Source organism: Myotis myotis, unplaced genomic scaffold (genome assembly GCF_014108235.1).
Source record: "Myotis myotis isolate mMyoMyo1 unplaced genomic scaffold, mMyoMyo1.p scaffold_m19_p_1, whole genome shotgun sequence".
Classification (NCBI taxonomy): domain Eukaryota; kingdom Metazoa; phylum Chordata; class Mammalia; order Chiroptera; family Vespertilionidae; genus Myotis; species Myotis myotis.
This window is the reverse complement of record NW_023416313.1, coordinates 184,921,309-184,943,606: the sequence shown is the minus strand read 5'-3', so window position 1 is coordinate 184,943,606 and position 22,298 is coordinate 184,921,309. Positions and strand designations below refer to the sequence as shown.

General features: G+C 42.5%; 1 protein-coding gene across 10 annotated transcripts in view; it reads left to right on the top strand.

Moving 5' to 3' along the window:
* NIN (ninein) overlaps positions 1 to 22,298 on the top strand; it is a 104,442-nt gene that overhangs the window by 9,940 nt on the left and 72,204 nt on the right. For all 10 annotated transcript variants that reach the window (XM_036306528.1, XM_036306536.1, XM_036306551.1 and 7 more), the window contains one exon: positions 12,927 to 13,008. In XM_036306528.1, coding sequence (XP_036162421.1) covers positions 12,927 to 13,008 — 82 coding nt within the window. The remainder of the gene's footprint in view (positions 1 to 12,926; positions 13,009 to 22,298) is intronic.

The following is a 22,298-nucleotide window of genomic DNA, read 5'->3' as shown; positions in this document are numbered from 1 at the left end:
GGGTGCGGTTTCTCCCGGGGGCGGGGGGGCGCTGAGGGAGGGGGTCAAACCACACCTATCGCAACTTGTTTCTAACATCCTGGCTGTGTGCGCCCTCCGCTCTTAACCTGAGACACAGACCAAATGTAAAGGGAGTGAGGCACCGTGCAGTTTGCTCAGGAGCTGAGGGCTTGCTGTGATTTGCGCCCTGGAAAGGTGTGCCCTGAGCATCTTAGATAAAAGAGAGAAAAAGAGGTAACAAGAGGATGTTTTCTAATCTTTTTCTTGTTACTCGTGGATCATTGTATGGACTCCACTTTCACCACTGAGACAGCAGGGAGGTGACGGATTTCCAGGGAAGAGAATGGGAGTGTAGTAAGGAGGCTCCATTCACAGGAAAGCAGATTGCCGTTAACGAATTTTACTCCCGATAAAGCTCTTTCTTCTGTGGATTGTTTCTGGGGTGAAGTATTAATTAAACTCTTCACCCAGGAAATAAGACAGGAGGATAAGTAAATACAGTGCAGGCTCATTTAAAACCCAGCACGACTCGCTTCCAGCAGGGCTGTGTGTGTGCTGCTGTTAGCTTCTGCGTTTGACGACAAATAGTCATGTTCTCCCTGTAGATCAAGTCATGGAGATCTTTTCTCCCCTCTTGCTGTTAGTGGGAAGGATGCTTGATCCGTCACGACCTAATATTGCCTTCCCTTCTCATAAATATAATTAAGAGCATCATGTGTATGGCTTTGGGTTGAGCCTTGCTGTTGATTTTTTTGAATGAATGAGAGGAGAAAATGGGCAATGCTTTTCAGCTCTGCTGCTGTTATTGCCGTCACTTTGTAGACAGGAGTTTCTAACATTGTGGTATACATTGAGGAAGCAGTTGGGGATCTCAACTTTATTCCAGTGACTGAGCTTCCTTGTCTTCGCTTCATTTTCATTGTGTCTTAGCTGACAGGTTGGGTAAGGGACCTCAGACACGGTAGGATGCACTGGCTCTCTGTAACGTGAGACAGACAGGAGAAACAACCACCCTGAAATGAATGCCAAAGGGTGGTATTCTCAGGGGCTGGCACCATGAACGTGGTGTTTAACAGGGCTCAGACTTGAAGAAAAAAAAACAAAACTAAGTTTTTGCAAAACTGGGATCATTCTTGGTCACTTTAGAGGCGTTAGCTACTTGTGAATACATGTGGTACCCCCAAAATGCTAAAAATTTTGCTTTGAAAACAGTAGAAATGGGGAATTTGAGGATTAAACCATTTGCTCCTCATCATGTAATGTACATAAGAGCTTTTTAGTTCTGCGTCACTCCCAGGCACTTTGGGGAGCCAAAAGAGTAGCGTTTCCACTGTGGGCCGTGGAGATCTCAGGCTTGTTAGTGTCTAAGAAATAGTATAAAAGCGAGGATCTTATTAAAGTCCAAGAAGACAACAGAACTTCAGGTTTCCTTGAGCGATGTGTTGGAGGCAGTGTGACTGGGAGCCCTGCTGTACACAGATCACCCCTCGGCAGCAGGTGAGCAGTTTGCTGTCCAGATGTTGTACATCTTCGCCCTCATTTGGCGAACTGGAGCAGGGGAGCAGTTATCGATTGATTTGTTAACGACCTGACACCACCAGCCTGCTTTTCATGTCTGCTGTTTGCCTGTGAATAAGGAATACCTAAGTGGTCCGTAGCGTGATATTTACTTAGTGAGCCTGTGATAAAAGTTAAATAGATGTCTGCATATTGATTTCATGTGGGAGTTCCTGGTGATTGTCTTGAGAGCAGGGTTGCCATGAATTAATGCATGATGTTCAATTTGCATTTTTTATGAAATTGAATTATTCTTCTCAGATGATCGCATAAATGTGGCCATATGCTGTTAAGACACTATATGGTCTATAATTTTAAAATGTGGGGGAGAAATTCCTTAGAATTCACAGAAGCAATCCATGTGCTAGCACCTTCTTGGGTGTATTGAGTAGAGTCAGAAGTTGTAAAATTCTAAGTTTTTAATGTCAGCCGTATGTTTTCTCTTTAGATATTATTTATAGAAAACTTATAAGGGTTAGGAGTTTGGTTTAATAAAACAGGAGAAGGGAATAGAAGCATGGCAGATCTAAATATAGTCATCTGTTCATTAATTCAACAGAGATGTATTGTGCTGTATGTGTCCTGCATGTCAGGCATTCTGCTAGTCTTATGGGTGCAACTTACGTTTATTGTAAACTACAGTTTTCCATTAAATTGGCTTTTGGATGCATTAGTATCGATCAGTTTCCTGATTTTAATTTTATCTTTTAAATCTTAGCAAGTATAATTTTAAAATAAAATAAAATAAGTTTACCTTTATTGGAATTAGGCTCAATTAGTCATTTTTCCTTGAAAATAAATAAGATAAAAAGCACTGTCCTCCTCAACTAAGAACATGAATTTTGTCTATTATTTTATTTTAAAATCCATCTTAAATAATTCTTTGTTCTTTTTTTTTTAAAGCCTAATGTTTCTTTTGACAGTTGCTAAGGAAAGTAATTTAAATGGACTTGCCATTTTAATGAATTTTCCTAATAGAACATTTACCCCCAAATTATGTTTCCATTCATCTGTCTGATCTTGCTTTATAACTTGAAGCCATAGTCCCCCCGCACAGTGCTTATGCAGGGTGGGGCAAAAGTAGGTTTACAGTTGTGAGTACATGAAGCACAGTTTATTCCTGTATTATTATTCACTAGTTATTGTATTTTCCCTATGAACAGCTATAAACCTACTTTTGCCTCACCATGTATGTGTTTGAAAAGCCGAAAGATTGTGAATCACCAATTTGAAGGAAAGAGGACATTGCTGATAGGTGTTTCCTCCTAGTTTATCAGACGAGCTCCATTCATATCTTTGTCACAGTCAAGCAGTTGTCAGGTGGGTAAGACCCCAAAACAAGGGACTCCTCAAGACACGGAAGAATTTATAGTCGGGTCACATAATGTGAGTAGTACTGGGAACAAATACTACAAACGTTTTAAAAAGTGAACCACATTAGCTCTCTCTCCTTTTTTTTAATCTTTATTGTTGAGAGTATTACACATGTCCGCCAGTTGCCCCCCTCCACCTGGTTCCCACTCCACCCCAGGCCTTCACCACCCTGTTGTCTGTGTCCATAGGTAATACATATGTGCATATAAGATCTTTGGTTAATCTCTTCCCCGTCCCCCCTTTCTCTCTGATATTAGTCAGTCTGGTCCATGTTTCCATGCCTCTTTCTATTTTATTCATCAATTTATTTTGTTCATTAGATTTCTTGTTCATTGAACTAAGTTTTCATCCAAACCTCCGATGCCCATTGTAGGTGCTTCCTGGTTTTGTGTCTTTTAAATGAAGTGTTTCTATATGACTCTCTCTTTTATAGAAATCTGGACATAAATATGATCATTTACCTTGGTTTTTTTGAAGCCTTTAGTTATTTCCTGTTTTAAAAATGCATTTTCCTTTCATTATGGAATATACCAACTTGAGACAGAACAGCCCCCTGGGGTTCTGGTGAGTCTCCTTGCTATACTTTTGATATGAATTTGGACACTGAAGGGCCCATGCCCTGGGACCCTCTAGATTCAGAACAAGCTACCTGGAAGCAGAACTCATCATTGCTTCCGGAGAGTTCCATGGGTATGTAGACTTTGGTCATCAAAGGCATTTTGAAAATTTTTAGTATTAAAAGTTGATTCTTGTACAAATACAAAATTTAGCTCAGCTTTCCCACCTTTTATTTTAAAGTGCTTGGAGTTCTTTTATAAATGTCAAGGTTAATTTCACATGGAGGATTGCTTTTTTGTTGTTGTTTCCAATTTCATTAAAAGCTTTTTAAGATTTCTTTCTCTTATACACATTTTAACCATTTGAAAAATAAGTCAGAAATACAGAAGTACTTCCTGATTTTGAAAGAGAGAGAGAGAGAGAAAGAGAGAGAGAGAGAGAGAGAGAGAAACATTGGTTTGTTGTTCCACTTATTTGTGCATTCATTGGTTGCTTTTCTTGTATGTGCCCTGACTGGAGATTGAACCCGCAACCTTGGCGTATTGGGAAGATGCTCTAACCAGCTGAGCTACCTGGCCAGGGCCCAGAAGTACTTTCTGGCAGTGATTAGTTGGATTTATTCTCTGTGCAAAATTACGCTTGGTCATGTAGTGCCTATTTATAACCACCTCGTGTTCACGCTCCTGTTTCATGTTATTGATCTGAGGCTTTCTTGAATGCCTTGGCGGGAATGGTGGAAACATTTCTCACTGCAGCTCTTCAATGTCTGAAGCTTTGCTGTATCTTACTGTTTAACCACCATAGAGTAACCTGAAATAGTGAAGGGTATTTTCTGATTCCTAGGTTGGTCTTGTGACTGAGTATCTCTCCATCACTCTCTTCCTTTACAATAATCTCATCTGGGGTTGAATTAAACTCCTAAGGGCATGTGATTCCCGTTTATAGACAAAACGACATTCTGAGTCAGGGACTACAAGACTTGTCTCCATTCTGTATTAACACTTTCTTGTCAAATTCATTGCAGAATTACCTTTGGTTTCACATACTGTGAGAGTCTCTTAGAGGTATTTAGTCTGACAAAAGCCAGGGCATAGGGGAGAGCCGTTGGGAAGGAAGGCCTTGTGCTCTAAGCAAATGTTGAAAACAAGTACCAAGCAGCTTTTCTTTTCCACCTACTTTATTTCAGTAGTGATCATCTCTCTCATCAGAGAAGGTATGGCCAGGAATGCTCACTAAGTTTCCCACAATATCCCACTGACACTTTTATTTATTTTTTTTAAATATATTTTATTCATTTTTTTACAGAGAGGAAGGGAGAGGGATAGAGAGTTAGAAACATCGATCAGCTGCCTCCTGCACACCCCCAACTGGGGATGTGCCCGCAACTAAGGTACATGCCCTTGACCGGAATCGAACCTGGGACCTTTTCAGTCTGCAGGCCGACGCTCTATCCACTGAGCCAAACCGGTTAGGGCCCACTGACACTTTTATGAGTATCTTGTCTGTATGAGGGCACTTAAAGTTCTTCAGTGTCCATCACAGGTTTTTAGACTTAAATGCTCATCTGTATGACAGAGAAACCTGGGATCCAGAACTTGGAAAAGTACAGTGACTTGTCTAAGGTCAGGCAACTCACGTGAAGCAGCACCAGATGGAAACCCAGATTTCCCAGTTCCTGAGTATGATTGCTGTCTCCAGAGCCTCTTCAGACTCCAAATATGCAAAGATGAATCTCATTCTCTGTCCCCCTTCAACCCCTGCCCCCACCACATCAAGATGGTACACTATTGGAGCACCGTCTTTGAAGTCAGACGTGGATTCATAGACTGACTCTTGCCACATTTTAGCCATTTGGGCATATTATCTTAAATATTCTGAGTCTCGGGTCATTTATCTGTGTAATGGGAAACATTAATGCCCTCCTTGTAAGCTTGTGATTAGGGTTGACCTAGACCAGTGATGGCGAACCTTTTGAGCTCGGCGTGTCAGCATTTTGAAAAACCCTAACTTAACTCTGGTGCCGTGTCACATATCGAAATTTTTTGATATTTGCAACCATAGTAAAACAAAGACTTATATTTTTGTTATTTGTTCTATATATTTAAATGCCATTTAACAAAGAAAAATCAACCAAAAAAATGAGTTCGCGTGTCAGAGGTGACATGCGTGTCGTAGGTTCACCATCACTGGACTGTGTGTTTCAAAACCATCATAGAGCCAGGTACCCAGCTTACTGCTGTGCTGTATATCTCCTTCCTTCTCTTACACACCTAGAAGGGGTATTTGATAAATAATGAGTTTCCAGTAATGATTTTCTGAGACATCTTAAGAGTAGAGAATGGATTTGCTAGAAACTCGTATGGTGGGCATATCACCTATTTTTATCCACAGACAGGGATGCTTGGAGCACAACTTCATACAGATGCTTTAGGTTTTTATTTTTATTTATTTATTTAATATATATTTTATTGATTTTTTTTATAGAGAGGAATGGAGAAGGATAGAGAGTTAGAAACATTGATGAGAGAGAAACATCAATCAGCTGCCTCCTGCACACTCCCTACTGGTGATGTGCCCACAATCAAGGTACATGCCCTTGATCGGAATTGAACCTGGGACCCTTCAGTCCGCAGGCCGACGTTCTATCCACCTAGCCAAACCAGTTAGGGCGATGCTTTAGGTTTTTAAAACTTGCCTTTTCAAATGGCCTTTGCCTCTCTCCACATTGTCTGCAGTACATGACAGCTAAGCTACAATAACTTGAATGCTTTACTTAGTATCTAACATTTTTAACTATGTCTTTCATGATGAAACTCCGTCTCTTTGTTCCTCTATGTCATTTCTCTTTGCGTAATGCCGGAAACGTTATTTTCCTCTACATTGACCTTCTGAGGAGTCCATACTTCTATACCCATTTCAACTAACACTGTTTTGAATGTTCTCTCGTTGGCTTCCCTTTGTATACGAGCTACAAACCTCCTTAGTGTGAAGACAGTCACATGGACCCTTGTCTTGTTTCATGAGCTCACGTTGTTGAATGCTGGCCCCAGCTCTCTCATCTTGGGTCTGTTTGAAGCACTGCCTGCACACATATGGAAACTGTATGCATTTGATCTCCAAGATTGCACGAGATGATTTTATGCAATGTTAGGTTCCTTATTTTACTTCCTGTGGCAGTTTTTTTTGTGTGTGTGTGTGTGGTTTAAAATAGCATTTGTTTCTTATGTGGTGCTTAAATCCTTTTTTTCAGAAAGGCAAATTGTGTTGCTAAAAAAGCATTCATATGAAATTTGGGGAGCAAAAGTGATGAGGCAAATTTCTATTAAGCGGTGGTGACACATGACAGAAAATATCAGACTTGACTGGTCTTCCTGTTAATTTAGTTTAAATGTCATGTGTGTTTTCAGTCAGTCATGTAATTTTCCCATTGCTGCAAACTGCCCTTTGAGGCATACAAGATACAGGAATGCCTGAAAATGAATGGCAGCAATTATTATTCAAATGAGGAGGGACCAGCCAGGGTGTGCCCTGCTCTGGAGCTTGTTACCCCGTGAGATTTAATTGCCTTGTATATTTGTGGGGATTTCTAAATTTTAACATAATACAATAGTACAACTCCCTTGGAGGAAAAGAAATGATACTTAAAAATTCCAGTTACTGAAGTCAGCGAGCCCACTGATGCAAGATTCTTCACAATAGAGGGCATTTATTAACATTTTGGTTCTGGGTTGTGCCCTAAGGGGCTTTTCTGCCACATCAGTATTCATGAGCCTTGATGGAAAATAGCAGTCACCTGCCTCTATTAGAGAACTATCTTCTTGAAAGATATGGAATTTACTTCTGTTTAAAGTGGAGGGTCCAGGATCTATATACCCTTGCAAGAAGGAAAATGAAGATCAATTTAAGAATTAAAGCTGTTCCAATATTTTTTTAATTGAGGTAACATTGGTTAATAATATAAGTTCCAGGTGTACAGCATTATAATTCACTGTCTTTATACACTATACCGTGCTCACCACCAAAAGTCCAGTTTCCATCTATTACCATAGAATTGACCCCCTTTCACCCTCCCCCACTGCTCAGTGGTTTTCAGCCATTTGCCAGGTTTCTGTTTTTGCAGTTTTAGATTTTTTTTGTGTGTAGGGGAGTAGGGGTCACCTAGATAGACATTGTCGGATTACGAAGTTCTGAGTTAATGATGATGCATAGTATTTTATAGACCCCTTTCTTCTAAAATGTGGTGGATTTAATGCGTTATAAGTCCATTTTGGAAAACGTTAAGCTCTGCCTGTGAATATCTTGGTGACGTCAGATGTTATGAAAGCCCCTGTTTTCCTCCCCCTTGGCCAGGTAGGATATGCCCATTGGTCAGAGGCCCCTACCAGCTTGTTTTTGTCTCTTTCAGAACACTTACCAGAGTCTACCTTGTAGTTACTAATACACTTTCTTCTTTTTGTCCCCTATCCATCCTCCCACCCTCTAGAGCAGTGATGGCGAACCTTTTGAGCTCGGCGTGTCAGCATTTTGAAAAACCCTAACTTAACTCTGGTGCCGTGTCACATATAGAAAATTTTGATATTTGCAACCACAGTAAAACAAAGACTTACATTTCTGATATTTAGTTTATATATTTAAATGCCATTTAACGAAGAAAAATCAACCAAAAAAATGAGTACGCGTGTCATAGGTTCGCCATCACTGCTCTAGAGCAGTGGTCAGCAAACCGCGGCTCGCGAGCCACATGCGGCTCTTTGGCCCCTTGAGTGAGGCTCTTCCACAAAATACCACGTGCAGGCGCGCATGTACAGTGCAAATGAAACTTTGTGGCCCATGTGCAGAAGTCGGTATTTTGTGGAAGAGCCACACTTAAGGGGCCAAAGAGCTGCATGTGGCTCGTGAGCCGCAGTTTGCCGACCACTGCTCTAGAGTCTAGAGCAGTGGTTCTCAACCTGTGGGTCGCGACCCCTTTTGCGGTCGAACGACCCTTTCACAGGGGTCACCTAAGACCATCCTGCATATCAGATATTTACACTATGATTCATAACAGTAGCAACATTACAGTTATGAAGTAGCAACGAAAATAATTTTATGGTTGGGTCACAACATGAGGAACTGTTTTAAAGGGCCAGAAGGTTGAGAACCACTGGTCTAGAGTGTAGTGTAGCTGGTAAGCTCCGTGAGGCCAGAGGTTCTGTGACCCTGATCTTGTATCCTCTGAAGCCCCAGTGGGCTGCTCTGCACTCAGTGGCTTTGTGTGAAGTTGAGGATTTGACTTGGAGCAGCTGAGGCATTTCCCTGAGAGGTCAGACCAGGGTGGAGCAGCCTGGGGCAGGCGAGTTGCCGCACTGTAATGTGTCAGTGAGAAGGCCTGGCTTCTCCACTTAACTCCTCCTCAAGACCTGTGGCCTTGGGCAAGGCACTGGCCTTCTCTGAGCCTCTCTCTCAATTCTGAGGAGGGATGCCTGCTTTGACTGTTCACGTGGATGTTGTGATGGCCAAATGACCAGATGCTCAGGAAAGAAAAAACCTACAGTAATGCCCCCCTTCATCTAGTTTTATCCAGTACCCACATTAATAGCATTTTCTAATAACTGGATTAGTGGCAGCCTTTCAAAAGAAAAAATAGGTTAACCATTGGGGATTAAAACTTTTTTTACTAATGCCTTGCCCTATTAAAGAGTAGATTAAGCATTATAAGATTTTTCTTGATCGTTTAAATCTTCTTGGTCTATCACTTATTCTTCTATAAGCGTGATACCCTCCGGATTTTTAAAATAATTTTTAAATTTTTAAAATTGATTTTAGAGCAAGAGGAAGAGAGAGAGGGGGAGAGAGAGAGAAACATCAATGTGAGAGAGAAACTTCTATCTGTTGCTCACAACCTGGGTATGTGCCCTGACTGGGAATCGAACCCGATTTTGTGCACCAGGTGATGCTCCAATCAACTGAGCCACACCAGCCAGGACTGATACCTGCAGGATTTACTTAGCAGCACATAGATCTTTGCCCTAACACTAAATAATCCCAACCTATTAGGTTTTTGAGGGCATGTGACTTTTTTATGTAATTTATATAGTTTTTAAAAATAGTTAAAGTACAAAATATTTATACTCTATTTTTGTTAGAAGGAGGTTGGTTAGTCTTTCTTCCTTCACACTATGTCAGTATTTATTTCTTGTACTTGCCTTGGAGTACTCCATCTTTTTTTTTGCTGCTTCTAATATGTAGCAGGTTTGGGAAACGGGATAATGAAGCTTGAAATAAACCAGGTAGAGTGAGAATAAAGAACTTGTGAGTTGGTTCTGTGGCATTCTCTGTGAGAGGACTGAGGGCTTCAGGGTGCTGTCCTCAGCTTTGGACTCCACCGCATGTGTCCCGATTGTCTGCCGTACTCTAAATCAGCGGTCGCCAACCTTTCGGACCTCACGGACCACCAGTGGTCCGCAGACCATCGGTTGGCGACCGCTGCCTACTAGTAAATCCCTGAGGCTGAGAGAGAGCAGCTGCACATGAGGCTGATACTGTCTCAGAGGTGGGTGTGCTTGTATGAGGCCTAAGTGTCCCTTAAATATGGTACATTCAAGCCTTGGGAGTTGATTAGAATTAACTTCCAGATTATAGCTGTTTTGGTCATTTTTGGGGGGTGTGTGTAAAACTGAGGTGCAGAGGCCCCAGGATGACTTTCATGGCTAATGCTCACTGAATTGAACTGCTAGGACAGAATTCGGAAGGGCTCTTTCCTGTTACCTCTCTCAAAATATCTTCAGAAGACCCAGCAGAGGCCCCGAGACAAGGATAAAGGATTTGAAAGTCTCAAGGCCAGCACCTCCCTTCCAAAGCAGGAGCCTCTTTCTGTTCATTTCATAACATTGGCAATGAGAGGTTTCATTCAGGTCACCTCCATTAATATCTTAAGACAGAGAAGAAACCTGGAATTGGGGTCCCTAAACACAGTAGACTGGGTCATTTGCTCCGATGCTGGACAGCTTCCCAGAGCGTGGGGGCGAGGCAGGCTCCTGGCTTCCCTGCTGTCACCCCCCACCACCCGCAACACACACACACACACACACACACACACACACACACACACACACACCCCTACTCAGCTCGTTGGTCACTCTCATGGTCAGTTGCTTTCCTTGAGAATACGGCCCCATTTCTCTGTAAAAGTGGTGGAGACAGTGACGATGAATATTACTCATACCTGTTAGTAGTATTAACTCCCACTTGCTGAGTGAGTACCTAGTAAGTCCCAGGAAGTTCTAATCTAGACACTTTACAAAACTCCCCAACACTTCTCTGAGGGGGTGATACTGTACATGTATGCAGTGCTCTTAACACAGCATCTGCCTGGCTCCCATGGCATTTCCTGAGAATGTGTGCTCCGTGTGAGCAGGCACCTCCGTCACTCATCCACTGCTGCATCACTAGGGCCTAGGCCAGTGCCTGGTGCATAGCAGATGCTCAGTAAATATTTGTTGAATGAGTCATAGATATTAGTTGTTAGCCCCATTTTTACAGATGAGCAAACAAAAGCTTGGAGAGCTTTAGTCATTTAGCCAACTCACAGAGGACGTGAGTCGCTGAGTCAGGATGGGAACCAAAAGCCTGTGCTCTTCACCTTTCTCTCCCCCTCCCCCAAGGAGGCATGACTGTGGCAGGAAGTAGAAATGCCTGGACATGCCCCTGAGCGGGGAGCCCTTGGGTGTGTGATGTCTGTGGACGGGCTGATTGGAAAGGTGGTGGCCTTGCCTCTGGGAACTGGAGCTGGGATGCCAGGGACCTGAACCCCTCCTCTGACCTTGGGACACTGCAGGGTCCCCCCTCCCTCCGCAGGCTTCTCATCGATTTGTCATCTGAGAAACCTAATTAGCACAGCTTCCATTTCTGCAATCTTTAACCCTTTCATTGATTGGATGGTCCTGGCTCCCTTGACAGATTTCTGCCCTGGCTCTGATTATGCTGATTTTTAGTCTGCATGATCTGAAGGAATATGACTTTAGAATGTAATTCCAATTAATCAAAACGAATGTGGTAGGGACATCACATTCAATGCTTTGGGAGAGTCTGGTAAGTTTCAGGGCCTAGTGCAGCCATGGGCAAACTACGGCCTGCGGGCCGGCCCGTTTGAAATGAATAAAACTAAAAAAAAAAAAAAAAAAAAAAAAAAAGACCGTACCCTTTTATGTAATGATGTTTACTTTGAATTTATATTAGTTCACACAAACACTCCATCCATGCTTTTGTTCCGGCCCTCCGGTCCAGTTTAAGAACCCATTGTGGCCCTCGAGTCAAAAAGTTTGCCCACCCCTGGCCTAGTGTGTGTGTGTGTGTGTGTGTGTGTGTGTGTTATACAATTTTATGACAAGAGTCTCAGTGGATTCCTCTCCTTTGCCTTGATCTGCATGGATAAGACATTATATGCGTTTCCCCCCATTGTTTAGATGACTAATGAGGTCTGTTGCTTTTCCGGTTTTAATTTGGAAGTGTTTTTGTTTTTTTTTAATCTATATTTAAACTCCTAGGTACTGTTTTGTAATGATATCCAAAGAGACCAAAACAGCACAGATTACAAATTTGCTGACTTTGTGTTTAATATGGGCTTCTGTATAAGTAGATGCCACATTATCAAGCTAGAATGGTGGTGAGAAGAAATACAATCTCTCTCTGACCCATGGTGAGATCCCATACATTCACATTATAGAAGAGTATACTTGGCCAGAAAGAAAATCATTAACCCCTTTAGCCAAAGCAATATCCCCATTCTAAGTATTTACTTACATAAAACTCAGGTTCTTTCCTACTTAAGTCAAGGTAACTGTGTTTTTTAAGAATTCAGGACAATGCTTTCCAAGGTCCTCTTATCCTTTGTGTTTGCTATCGATTCCTGCTTGTTTATAGTATCATAGGGGCCTTGGGACATAAATATTACATACCTGCCCCAGGCAAGACAATACTCAAGTCATCCTCAAAAGGTAACTTACTTCTTTCTAGAAATCTTAAGAGATAAAAGCATCGTTGGGGCATCATTACAATGGATCATTTACTTGGGAAGTTTTTCCTAATATCTAACATAACATCTTTCTTTTCTGGTCTTGTTCAGAAAAATAAAAGTAGTTAAGAGTTCCAAACACATCCTCTTCTGTGTTTCTAAAGAAGGTTTTGAATAAGTATTGATATTAGCGTTTATGACTCTGTGTTGAATAAATATTGATGTTAGCATTTCTGACACTGTGGTGTCAAAAATAATCAGCCCATTTTCCCTCTAGTGCTTTAGAGAGACGAAGGGGAGGGAAAAGGGAACAAAAGCAGGTTATGACTTACTTCAAGGTTCTCAGGCTGATAACAAGTGGTCCTGGTACCTTGTATGTAGATGGGTTTGTTACCTTAAGACTGTGGGAACTGTTGTGAATTTATTTTTAATTGCTTGTTTTTAGGTGCATTTTGACCAGTTTAAAGAAGCATTAATACTTATCTTGTCTAGAACTCTGTCAGATGAAGAACACTTTCAGGAGCCAGGTAAGGACACCACCTGTTTTCTCTACATCCCCCTTTCAAAGTTGTGCGGGGAAGAATTTGGGGACCTCAAAGCATGTCTGTGAGAGATTTGGGGCATCTGCCTTTCCCAGATTGAGCAGTTATTTTCAGTGACTTGCCTTTTGATATTATCATAAAAGCCTTGCAGCTGTTGAACACTAAAATGAGACTTCCTACGACAACAACGAATTGTGGAAGAAATAATTCGATTGTTCCTAGGCAATATGTCAGATGGTGAGCAATAACTCATTCCTGGAATGAGCAGGGAAGCCGAATGATACTTCCTCTGCCCTTATTTCCTGTGTGCATGGAAGGATATGCTTGGGGGTTCAGGAGGAGGGGAGTTTTGCCTGAAAGAAGAAGGGTGGCCAATCTAGAGATATTTTTATTTAGCTCCCAGTGAATGGATAACATTCCACTATAGACATGATTACATTTTATTATAATTGTTTATCTCCCTCCCTCAAGTAAAAGTTTCTTGTGGACCATTTGATTCATTTTTATATTTTCAGGGCCTAGTAGAATGCTGAACCCATAGTAAGCATTCAAATATTAATGGCTTTAATATATTTCATTGAGTTTTAAAAAGGCACCATAGATTATAAAACACATTATTTTATGTATATCTAAGAAGAAAACTTGTTGCCAATTATGGTAAAATGGGATCAGTTGTAAGACACATCCTAATTTCACTGTTTAAATCTAGGTGTGTATTTGTGTGAGTGTGTGTGTGTGTGTGTGTGTGTGTGTGTTGAGAGAGAGAATCGATGAAATATGATAAACATCTAAGGGAAAGTTTAAACAGTGTTGAAATTTGAATTAAGTATAGTCCAGTTTTATCAAATCAGTGGTTATTGAGCGAGGGCTAGAGTTTGACTATAATGGGGTATGAGGGAATTTGGGGTGGTGGTGATGAAACTGTTTAATATCTTGACTATTGGTGATAGTTACAGATTTCATGAGTTTTTCCAACACACAAAACTATGCACTAACAGGATGGAATTTACTCTGTAAAGATTTTTATTTACCTTAATAAACTCTACTTTTAAAAGAAGAAAATCAAAAATATCGTCCAGTTTTTGAGACTGAGGAGAAATCATTAACATTTCCCGCTATAAGGAGTCATTCAATGTGACCTATTTAGACGAAGCACAGATGGGAACTCATTTCTTATCCTCACTGGTGATCCAGTTCTTCGTCCACCTTCTGAAGTGCTCCAGATTCGTGTCACGTGTGCGAATGCTGTGGTTAGCACTGTTGGATTCCAGGTCTACTCTCCCCCTTTTGCAGATGGCGACCACCCCTGGGAAGGTTATCACTAACCTGAGGCCGGCCAGAGCCTGGGAAGCCCACAGTGAGCCTGGGAGGGAGGTTAGCGCCTTCCAGACTAACATTCGAATTTCTGTAGGTGGCCACTGCTCGAACATGGACTTTTGCTTCTGGGGCCTCCCATTTTATTGATGTTTTTCCTCGTTTAAGGTTGTCTGTCATCTTCGTAACAATAGTGCAATATCTGGGGACCCTGAATAGAGCTAGGGTGACATCACCACATTGTAGTTAACATGAGCATAGGTAATGGAAGCATAAGTTCCGTATTATTCTGGAGACTGTAATGTGCTTTTATGCAGGGCTGGAAGGGGCTGTCCTGCTACTAGTCCATATGATCCTTTTGCTGCCCTTTCTTCAAAACCTGTACTGTCCCCTGCCAGGAAGTTGTCGTAATATATGTACGGATTTGTGGTGACCTCAAATGTGAAGGGTGTACCCTACAGTTGTGCAGTGTTGGGACCTACATAATGGGATAAGGACATAGACGGTGGCTAGCTGAGCTTGGTAGCATCTCAGAGGTAACGTTTATGACTCTGGCTCCAGATGGTGATTTGAGAGTTCTTTGCATGCCTTGATGCTGTGCTGGCCGAGACCGACTTGGACAAGTCTTCCAGGACCACACACACAGGGATTTTTATAGTGTTGCTGTGTGCTCCATCCTTTGGGTAGGCTGGAGCAAGCCTTTGTTACAGAGCTGCCCCGATTCCATGTAATGAAGCAGAAGAGTACTTGTGGGTAGCATTTCATCCTGCATTTATGTCACTTTGCTGGCAGGATGCAGTCCAGGCTAATACCTCACAGGAGGCAGCGAGGCAGCCCTTCCTCCCACATTCCCCGCATTGTTCCTGAGCCTCTCTGCTTGTTCTGTCTTTGCCCATCTCTGTCTGGCTCTTCCAGTTGTGTCTGAGGATCGTGCAGTTCTTTCTACTCAAACGTCCTCCCACACGCTCTAAAATGTGACTCTACACCCACAGGCTGAACGGCTGACGAGAGACAGAGAAAGGTCAGGACTCAAATCGGTATGTCAAGAGGCCACCCGAATTCACCCCCTCCTTTCCCTTTATGAAAATAGCTGCCCCTTAAATCATAGACCATATCATCGTCAGGCTGGAGAGAACGCTGCCATTTCTCCATGAGCAGATTGAGGCCTGAAGAGGGACGTAGCTTAAATTCTCACAGATAGTGGCAGAAGAGGAGGCTGACGCTGTACTTCCAGGGGACGTGACTTCAGGAGCTGTTAGGTTCAGGGTGTTGACCCTCAGATGGATGAGCTGGGGATAAACTGGTCCTTAGTCAATGCAGCCTGGCCTGGAAGAGTCGGACAGAGGCAGCAGGAAGGCGTGAATACGAGTGAGTTTCACCTGATCATTTGTGACAGGGAGGCCTGTGCCCTCAGCATTATTTGGCTGTTCAGTACTTAATTCATTTTCTACCATGAGAGCTGTGGTATTTTTGTCTTGCCTTTTGAAATTAGTGGATCTCCTAGACCAGTGGTCGGCAAACTCATTAGTCAACAGAGCCAAATATCAACAGTACAACGATTGAAATTTCTTTTGAGAGCCAAATTTTTTAAACTTAAACTATATAGGTAGGTACATTGTTATTAACTTAATTAGGGTACTCCTAAGCTGGCCTTTACTAAAAAGGTCCTCAATCTGATTGAGGTACGTTCGCTGAGGTTGACCCCTTCCAACTCTCTCATCCACACTCGTCTTGTATACTTGTTTTGTCTATCTTTTGTCACCCGCGCGCGATTTGCGGACGTGACTAGCACTAACCACTGCACAATGAGACTGCTGACCGACAGGCTCACTCAACTCCTGCATGAATCACGCACGCCTACCCTGCGCTGCGCAGCATCTCCTGTCGCCCAACCGACCGACACCCCTCCCCCCTTCTTCTAAGGCCATTTCTTCAAAATAGATTCACCCAGGCTGAAAACCGACTTCTGCGCATGGGCCACGAAGTTTCAATCGCACTGTACATGCGCGTCCGCACGTGGTATTTTGTGGAAGAGCCACACTCAAGGGGCCAAAGAGCCACTTGTGGCCCGCGAGCCGCAGTTTGCCAACCACTGTCCTAGACTTTGGAAAGTGACTAAAAATATAGGAGGGCCATAGAACCTACTACGTAGCCTTAGAAACTGAATGGGTCATGAATTGATATTTTATAACATCTATGATTTTTATGTGTTAAAAATCCAAGATGCTGTACCAGATCATAATATAGAAAAGCCAGCTTGATGTGGTGGGAAGAGCCTGGAGCCGGGAGTTATGAAATACTGTCCAGGCCCTTCTAAGTGGGTGGTCACTTTGTATGTAAAAGTGTTTGTACTGAAAATACTTAGAATACCTTCATCTCCAAGATTGCATTGTGTTGTCTCCTAATATCTGAATGACATTATCTACTTTTATGAAAAACTTAGCTTTCTGTTTCTGTAAGATTTTACCTAACATAGATTGACACTATAAAGTTTTGCTTCCTAAGACAGATGCCCAGTATATGGCATGCTATCATATGCCCCTAATAAAAGGCAGTTATCTATAAATAATACAAAAACGAAGCTATTATAGGATTTGAGAGGAGATGGAATTAAGTCATTATTTCCATAGTCTTAGGCTCTGCCATTTATATCTTCTTTCAGGTACACTTTCTATATGTTTAGAATTAAAAGGTCTGGACTAGATTATTTTCAGCATCCTTTTAACTCTGATATTTATAATTATAAATTTTAGGAAGACAGTGTTTTCTTTTAAAAAAAAAAAAAAGGCAAAAAATAACCACAACAACAATATGACAATATAATGAAAAATACTGAAATTCAGATAAGGGCAGAAAAATGGATTGGGCTTGTAGGGAATCCTTTTGTAAATTCCAAACTGATTAACATTGCCAGTGGCATCACTCCCACGTATCTACATCTACAATTTTGTTTTTAAATTATTTTCCTGGAAGAAGTGAGGGACAACTTAATTATTAGTCATTTATTCAGTTTGCTACGGCCTTGGAGTAGAGGGTGTTTGGATGGAACTGCTGGCACAGGCTGTGAGCGGCGTAGCATCAACATGCTGCCTGGATCTGCCTTCCGAGAGTTTGTCCTCACTTGATGCATCTTGCAGTAGATTTCTGCTCTGTAGTCCATGTTAGCTAATGCAGGTGGCCCTTTCTTTCCCTGAAATGGTCGATGTGAAATATCTTTCCTTTGTGTATCTGGTGAGGGAAAACTCAGGTTCAGAAAAGCCAAGGCAGTAGAAAAATAAGACTAGACATGGTTTTGGTTCTTTTGTAATAAACCTTCCTAATTCTAGGAACCACCCTACTTTTAATCATTTTCCTTATATTTTGAAGAAGTTATGACTGTAATAAGCAGACACCCTTCACTCAGTTGGCTATAATGCGCCTTGAAGTGGGCCTGATGACCGGACATTGGGTTGGCGAGGTCCTGAATTGCAATGATTGAAGATTTGGGTTTGTAGCTATCTTCAGAGGCCTTGGGCCAGGCCCTCCTGTTTTTAAGAGTTGTTATACAGATAGCCCAACAGGCGTGTTCTGCTGCCCTCTCTTTGGTTAAGTAAGATAAGGAAGAATTTAGACTCCTGTTCCCTTGTATCTGTGAGATGCTACCAGTAAGGACCAGAACATTCCTCCATAAATTAAAAGCAAAATGGCCCTGGCTGGTACGGCTCAGTTGGTTGAGTGTCGTCTCATGCACTGAAAGGTTGTGGGCTCGATTCCTGGTCAGGGCACATGCCCAGGTTTTTTCGGGTTCCGTCCTGGCTGGGGTGCATGCAGGAGGCGACCAATCCATTTTTCTCTTTCTCTCCCTTCCCCTCTCTCTAAAACCAACAAAAAGAAATTTTTTTAAAGCAAAATGAAACCACTACCACTATCACTCCCAAGAACAGAGGAGAGTGTGGGGAGTCAGTTCATGCGGTCAGGGGGGGACAGGAAACACTCCCACCCAATGGTGGTCAGGTAAAATGGTAGGACCTTCTGGAATTATGAGAATCATTAGGCACCAAAAACTATAAAAATGCCTTTGGCTAGATTTCATTCTACAGAAATAATTATGAATGTGTACAAAGACATGTATATAAGGATAGTCATTTAAAATAGGGAAAAATATATATCAAGCATAAATATTTGATAATGTATTGGTTAGGCAAATTATGAAGTATCTGTATAATCAAAGACTAAGCAGTTATTAAACTGTGCTGTAGAAAATACTTATTGTTATGATGATTTTATTAAGGGTAAAAAGGCAACCTTTAAAAAAAACATGATGTGTGCAAAAACATATTCATGTTATTTAAAATTAAATCAATAGGGGTGGTGAGAATTTTTATAGTGAAACAGTTTACTCAGGAGTTCTGCTGATGTTGTAAGTTTATTTCAACTTCAGTGTATGGGAAGGTTTCAAACAAGGAATGATTGATGATCGTTTCTACAAGGAGTCTTAGAGCTTTGCTGTGTCCCTTTCACATCAGCCCATTGCCGAAGGGAAAGGAGGGAAAGGAAGAGAAAATGAGGGCAATAATGAGAGGGAGGCAGCTCTAGTTTCTGAGATGATGGACTGGATAACGTCACTATGCATTTGCCACTGAGCTTACCCACTACAAAAAATGAGGTCAAGGAAATTTGCTGGGAGATTGAGGGCTGTGAGATTCTCCCTGACTTTGCTGCACTGGGGCCCCATGTGGGTGCTCTCCCTGACCCCTGGCTCCTCCCAGGAGAAGGCTGGAGAAACAATCCTATCATCATTATCTACTCAAAAGAGTTTTCTCTTGACTGATCTTCACCCGCAGTCACCCTCCTGCATGCTAACCTTCCCCTCCAAAATCCCTCCCAGGCAAAGCTATTCTGAGCCACCCCCGTTACCTGTACGTCTGGAGACCGCTGTGCTCTGGCAAGATGCCTCATTGAGACTGATAGGAACTGATGCCCTTGCATCCAGGGAGGACCCGAAAGCTCCAGCTGAACACGTGCATCAGCAGAGAGGAGGAGCTGGGAGCACTGTGACATGGGCCCGGAGGCTGCTGCCCCAGAAGGGCTGTGTGCACAGTGTGGGGTGATGGTCCTACCTGCTGAGGACCTCCTGAGGGGCTGGGAGCACCCTGGGAGGCAGAGGAATGGCGGGTCATGTTGGAAGGCTTTTCTGATGTCTTTTTTATGTTTGTTCTCTCTTGGCCTTTCTCTTCCCCTCCCCTCCTTGGGACAGCCCCACCTCACTTCTTTCCACCATTCAAATTCACCTCTACCCTCCTCTCCTCCTTGCCCCTCCCCCCACCTTTCCTTAACCTCTTGGTCTGCTCCCCCATCTGTTCCTCCTGGTCTGACTTCCCCTGCCCTCCGTTAGCCTCTGGGTCTCTGCCCATCTTCTGTTCTCACCCCTTCTCTGTCAGTCTCAATCTGTCTATCTCTCTATGTCAAACATGTCAAACTCACGGTCCATGGGCCACATGTGGCCCACAATATAACGGTATGTAAAAAACGTTTTAATAAAAATTTTGTAACTTAATTTTTACAATATCCTGTTATACATAATTATCAATAACGAACTACAACGTTCACTAATGACTGATTACTATAATCGTGTTACATTCATTTCCTTTATGCACCTTATGCACAGGCGCACCATTTCTCTCCACTAATACTAGCAGCAAATATTTTAGCAGCCGATGTCCACGTCATTCGTCTTGGACTGACTTGTGTGGTGTGCGCAACAGGAAATACTTCACTTTCAGAGAACAAGAAAAATAGGTTTATTTGCGTTACACTTATTTACTTGTGCAGTTATTCAGTGTCTGGCAAGTTAATGTTCAAGAAAAAATTAATTTCTATTAAAATGTTCTATTATTTTATGTTAAGGATTACTCATTTATTGCAGCCCTTTGTATTCAGCATGTCTCTATTGAATTAAACCTACGTTTCTACGAAAATTGAAGCTTTTTTTTTTTTTTTGCGGCCCACATAAACTTAAACCTTGTTTATTTGGCCCGTGTTAGCCTTTGAGTTTGACATGCTTGCTCTATGTCTTTCTCCATCTCTCTCTCTCTCTCTCTCTCTCTCTCTCTCTCTCTCTCTCTGGCAGTCACTATTGATTGTCTTGGTCTCCCCTTTGATGCTTTCTCTTCCCTGTTCTCTCTTGTAGAATCTGGTGTGGCTGCACTCTCACTGTGTGATACCTGTGTAACGGTGCAGTCAGAGTAGGCGAGGAGGCGGGGATGTGCTGTGGGCTGGGCAGAGCTCATTTGCTGCACGACTGCTTTTTCCCAGGGAAGCTTCTGGAGTGCTTAACCATTAACCATTGCACCTGCTTCATTTTTGTCTTATCTTCACATAGACTTCAGGACTCCTGTGAGCGGGGCAGAAGTGTAGTTTGGAGAGCCTCAGACTAGGGGTACCCCCTGTGCTGAGGTCCTTTGGAAGGAGGTACAGGCCTGGGAGTGATTTCCTGGTCTGACTAAATGGGACAAGAAGGGAGGGAGACAGCAAGGCCCTGCATGAGCAATTCCAAAATAAGAATATCAGTACCAAAAAGGCAGGGCTGTCTTCTGCATCCTGGAAATACCCTCATTTTTAGGAACAAGGAAATTTGATTTAAAAAATGATAAAATATCCATATTATCGCTCAGTAGGTACAAGATAGCACCATGGCAGATGTTCCGTAAACATGAGCTAAGTGGCCCGGCCTCATACTGGAGTGCATCTTGAAACTCTGCTTTCACTTCCCATAATGTGCTCTGGATGCTGCTGCATTCCAGCTCTTTGGCTTGTGTTTTTGTAAACAGAGCCTTGATTGAATGACTAGTGTTTAGGCTTTCGAGTAACTGTCTCTGCTTCATCTGGGCCCTCATTGCTTTGCCTTTGGCATCAGGAGAGCTCAGCCTTCCAGGTGGCACTCTGCGTCACCCTGTGGCTGTGGCGGTTCTGGGAGAGGGCACTGCTCCTCAGAGTCAGGGAAGAAGGGAGTTGGGACAGGGTTGGGTGGGGGAGTGTCAGTCGTTTTCCCGGCCTGCAGCTGGCTTATCCCCTGAGGCTTATCACACTGACATTGTATTGTAGTTTTTCTCTTAAAAGTACGGGACCTTCTGGGGACCTCTGGTCACAAGTCATACCTGTGCCAGGTGGCCCATGCTGCTTCTGGGAGGTGAACATTATCACAGGTGCCTCTTCTTGGGACAGATGAGATGTGGAGTGAAGAATGTGGTGTCTGGGCATCCAGATTTTGTTTTATTTCTAGGGCTAGAAGGAATGGGGGTGGTTTTTTTTGTTGTCATATTTTTTGCTTTGTGTTTTGTCTTCTGAATTCTAATTAGATTTTTTTTAAAATGTTTGCCCACCTGCTCCCTAGAGACTGTGAGTTGCTTCCATATTACTCCAGCAGTTTTTAGAAATGAAATCAAACCATGTGTTTCGCTTATGGAATAAAGCCTAGACCAGTGATGGCGAACCTATGACACGCGTGTCAGAGGTGACACGCAAACTCATTTTTTTTGGTTGATTTTTCTATGTTAAATGGCATTTAAATATATAAAATAAATATCAAAAATGTCAGTCTTTGTTTTACTATGGTTGCAAATATCAAAAAATTTCTATATGTGACACGGCACCAGAGTTAAGTTAGGGTTTTTCAAAATGCCGACACGCCTAGCTCAAAAGGTTCGCCATCACTGGCCTAGACTATCAAATTAGGTCAGGTAGGATGCACCTCGTAATAAGGTCTCCAGGGTGACATCCAAGACTCCTCCAGGCAGGCAGGGCTTGTGTGCATTCCTTCGAGGCCCATTTTTATTTGTAAACAGTGATGAAAAATAGGAGACATGGAAATAGGAATGGAGGGGAAATGACCTAGATGCTTGGCAATCCAGGTAGGATTATAAATGTATGTCCAAGGAAATAAAACACCACGAGCAGGACCCTCCTTTATGATTGTGTTTGCT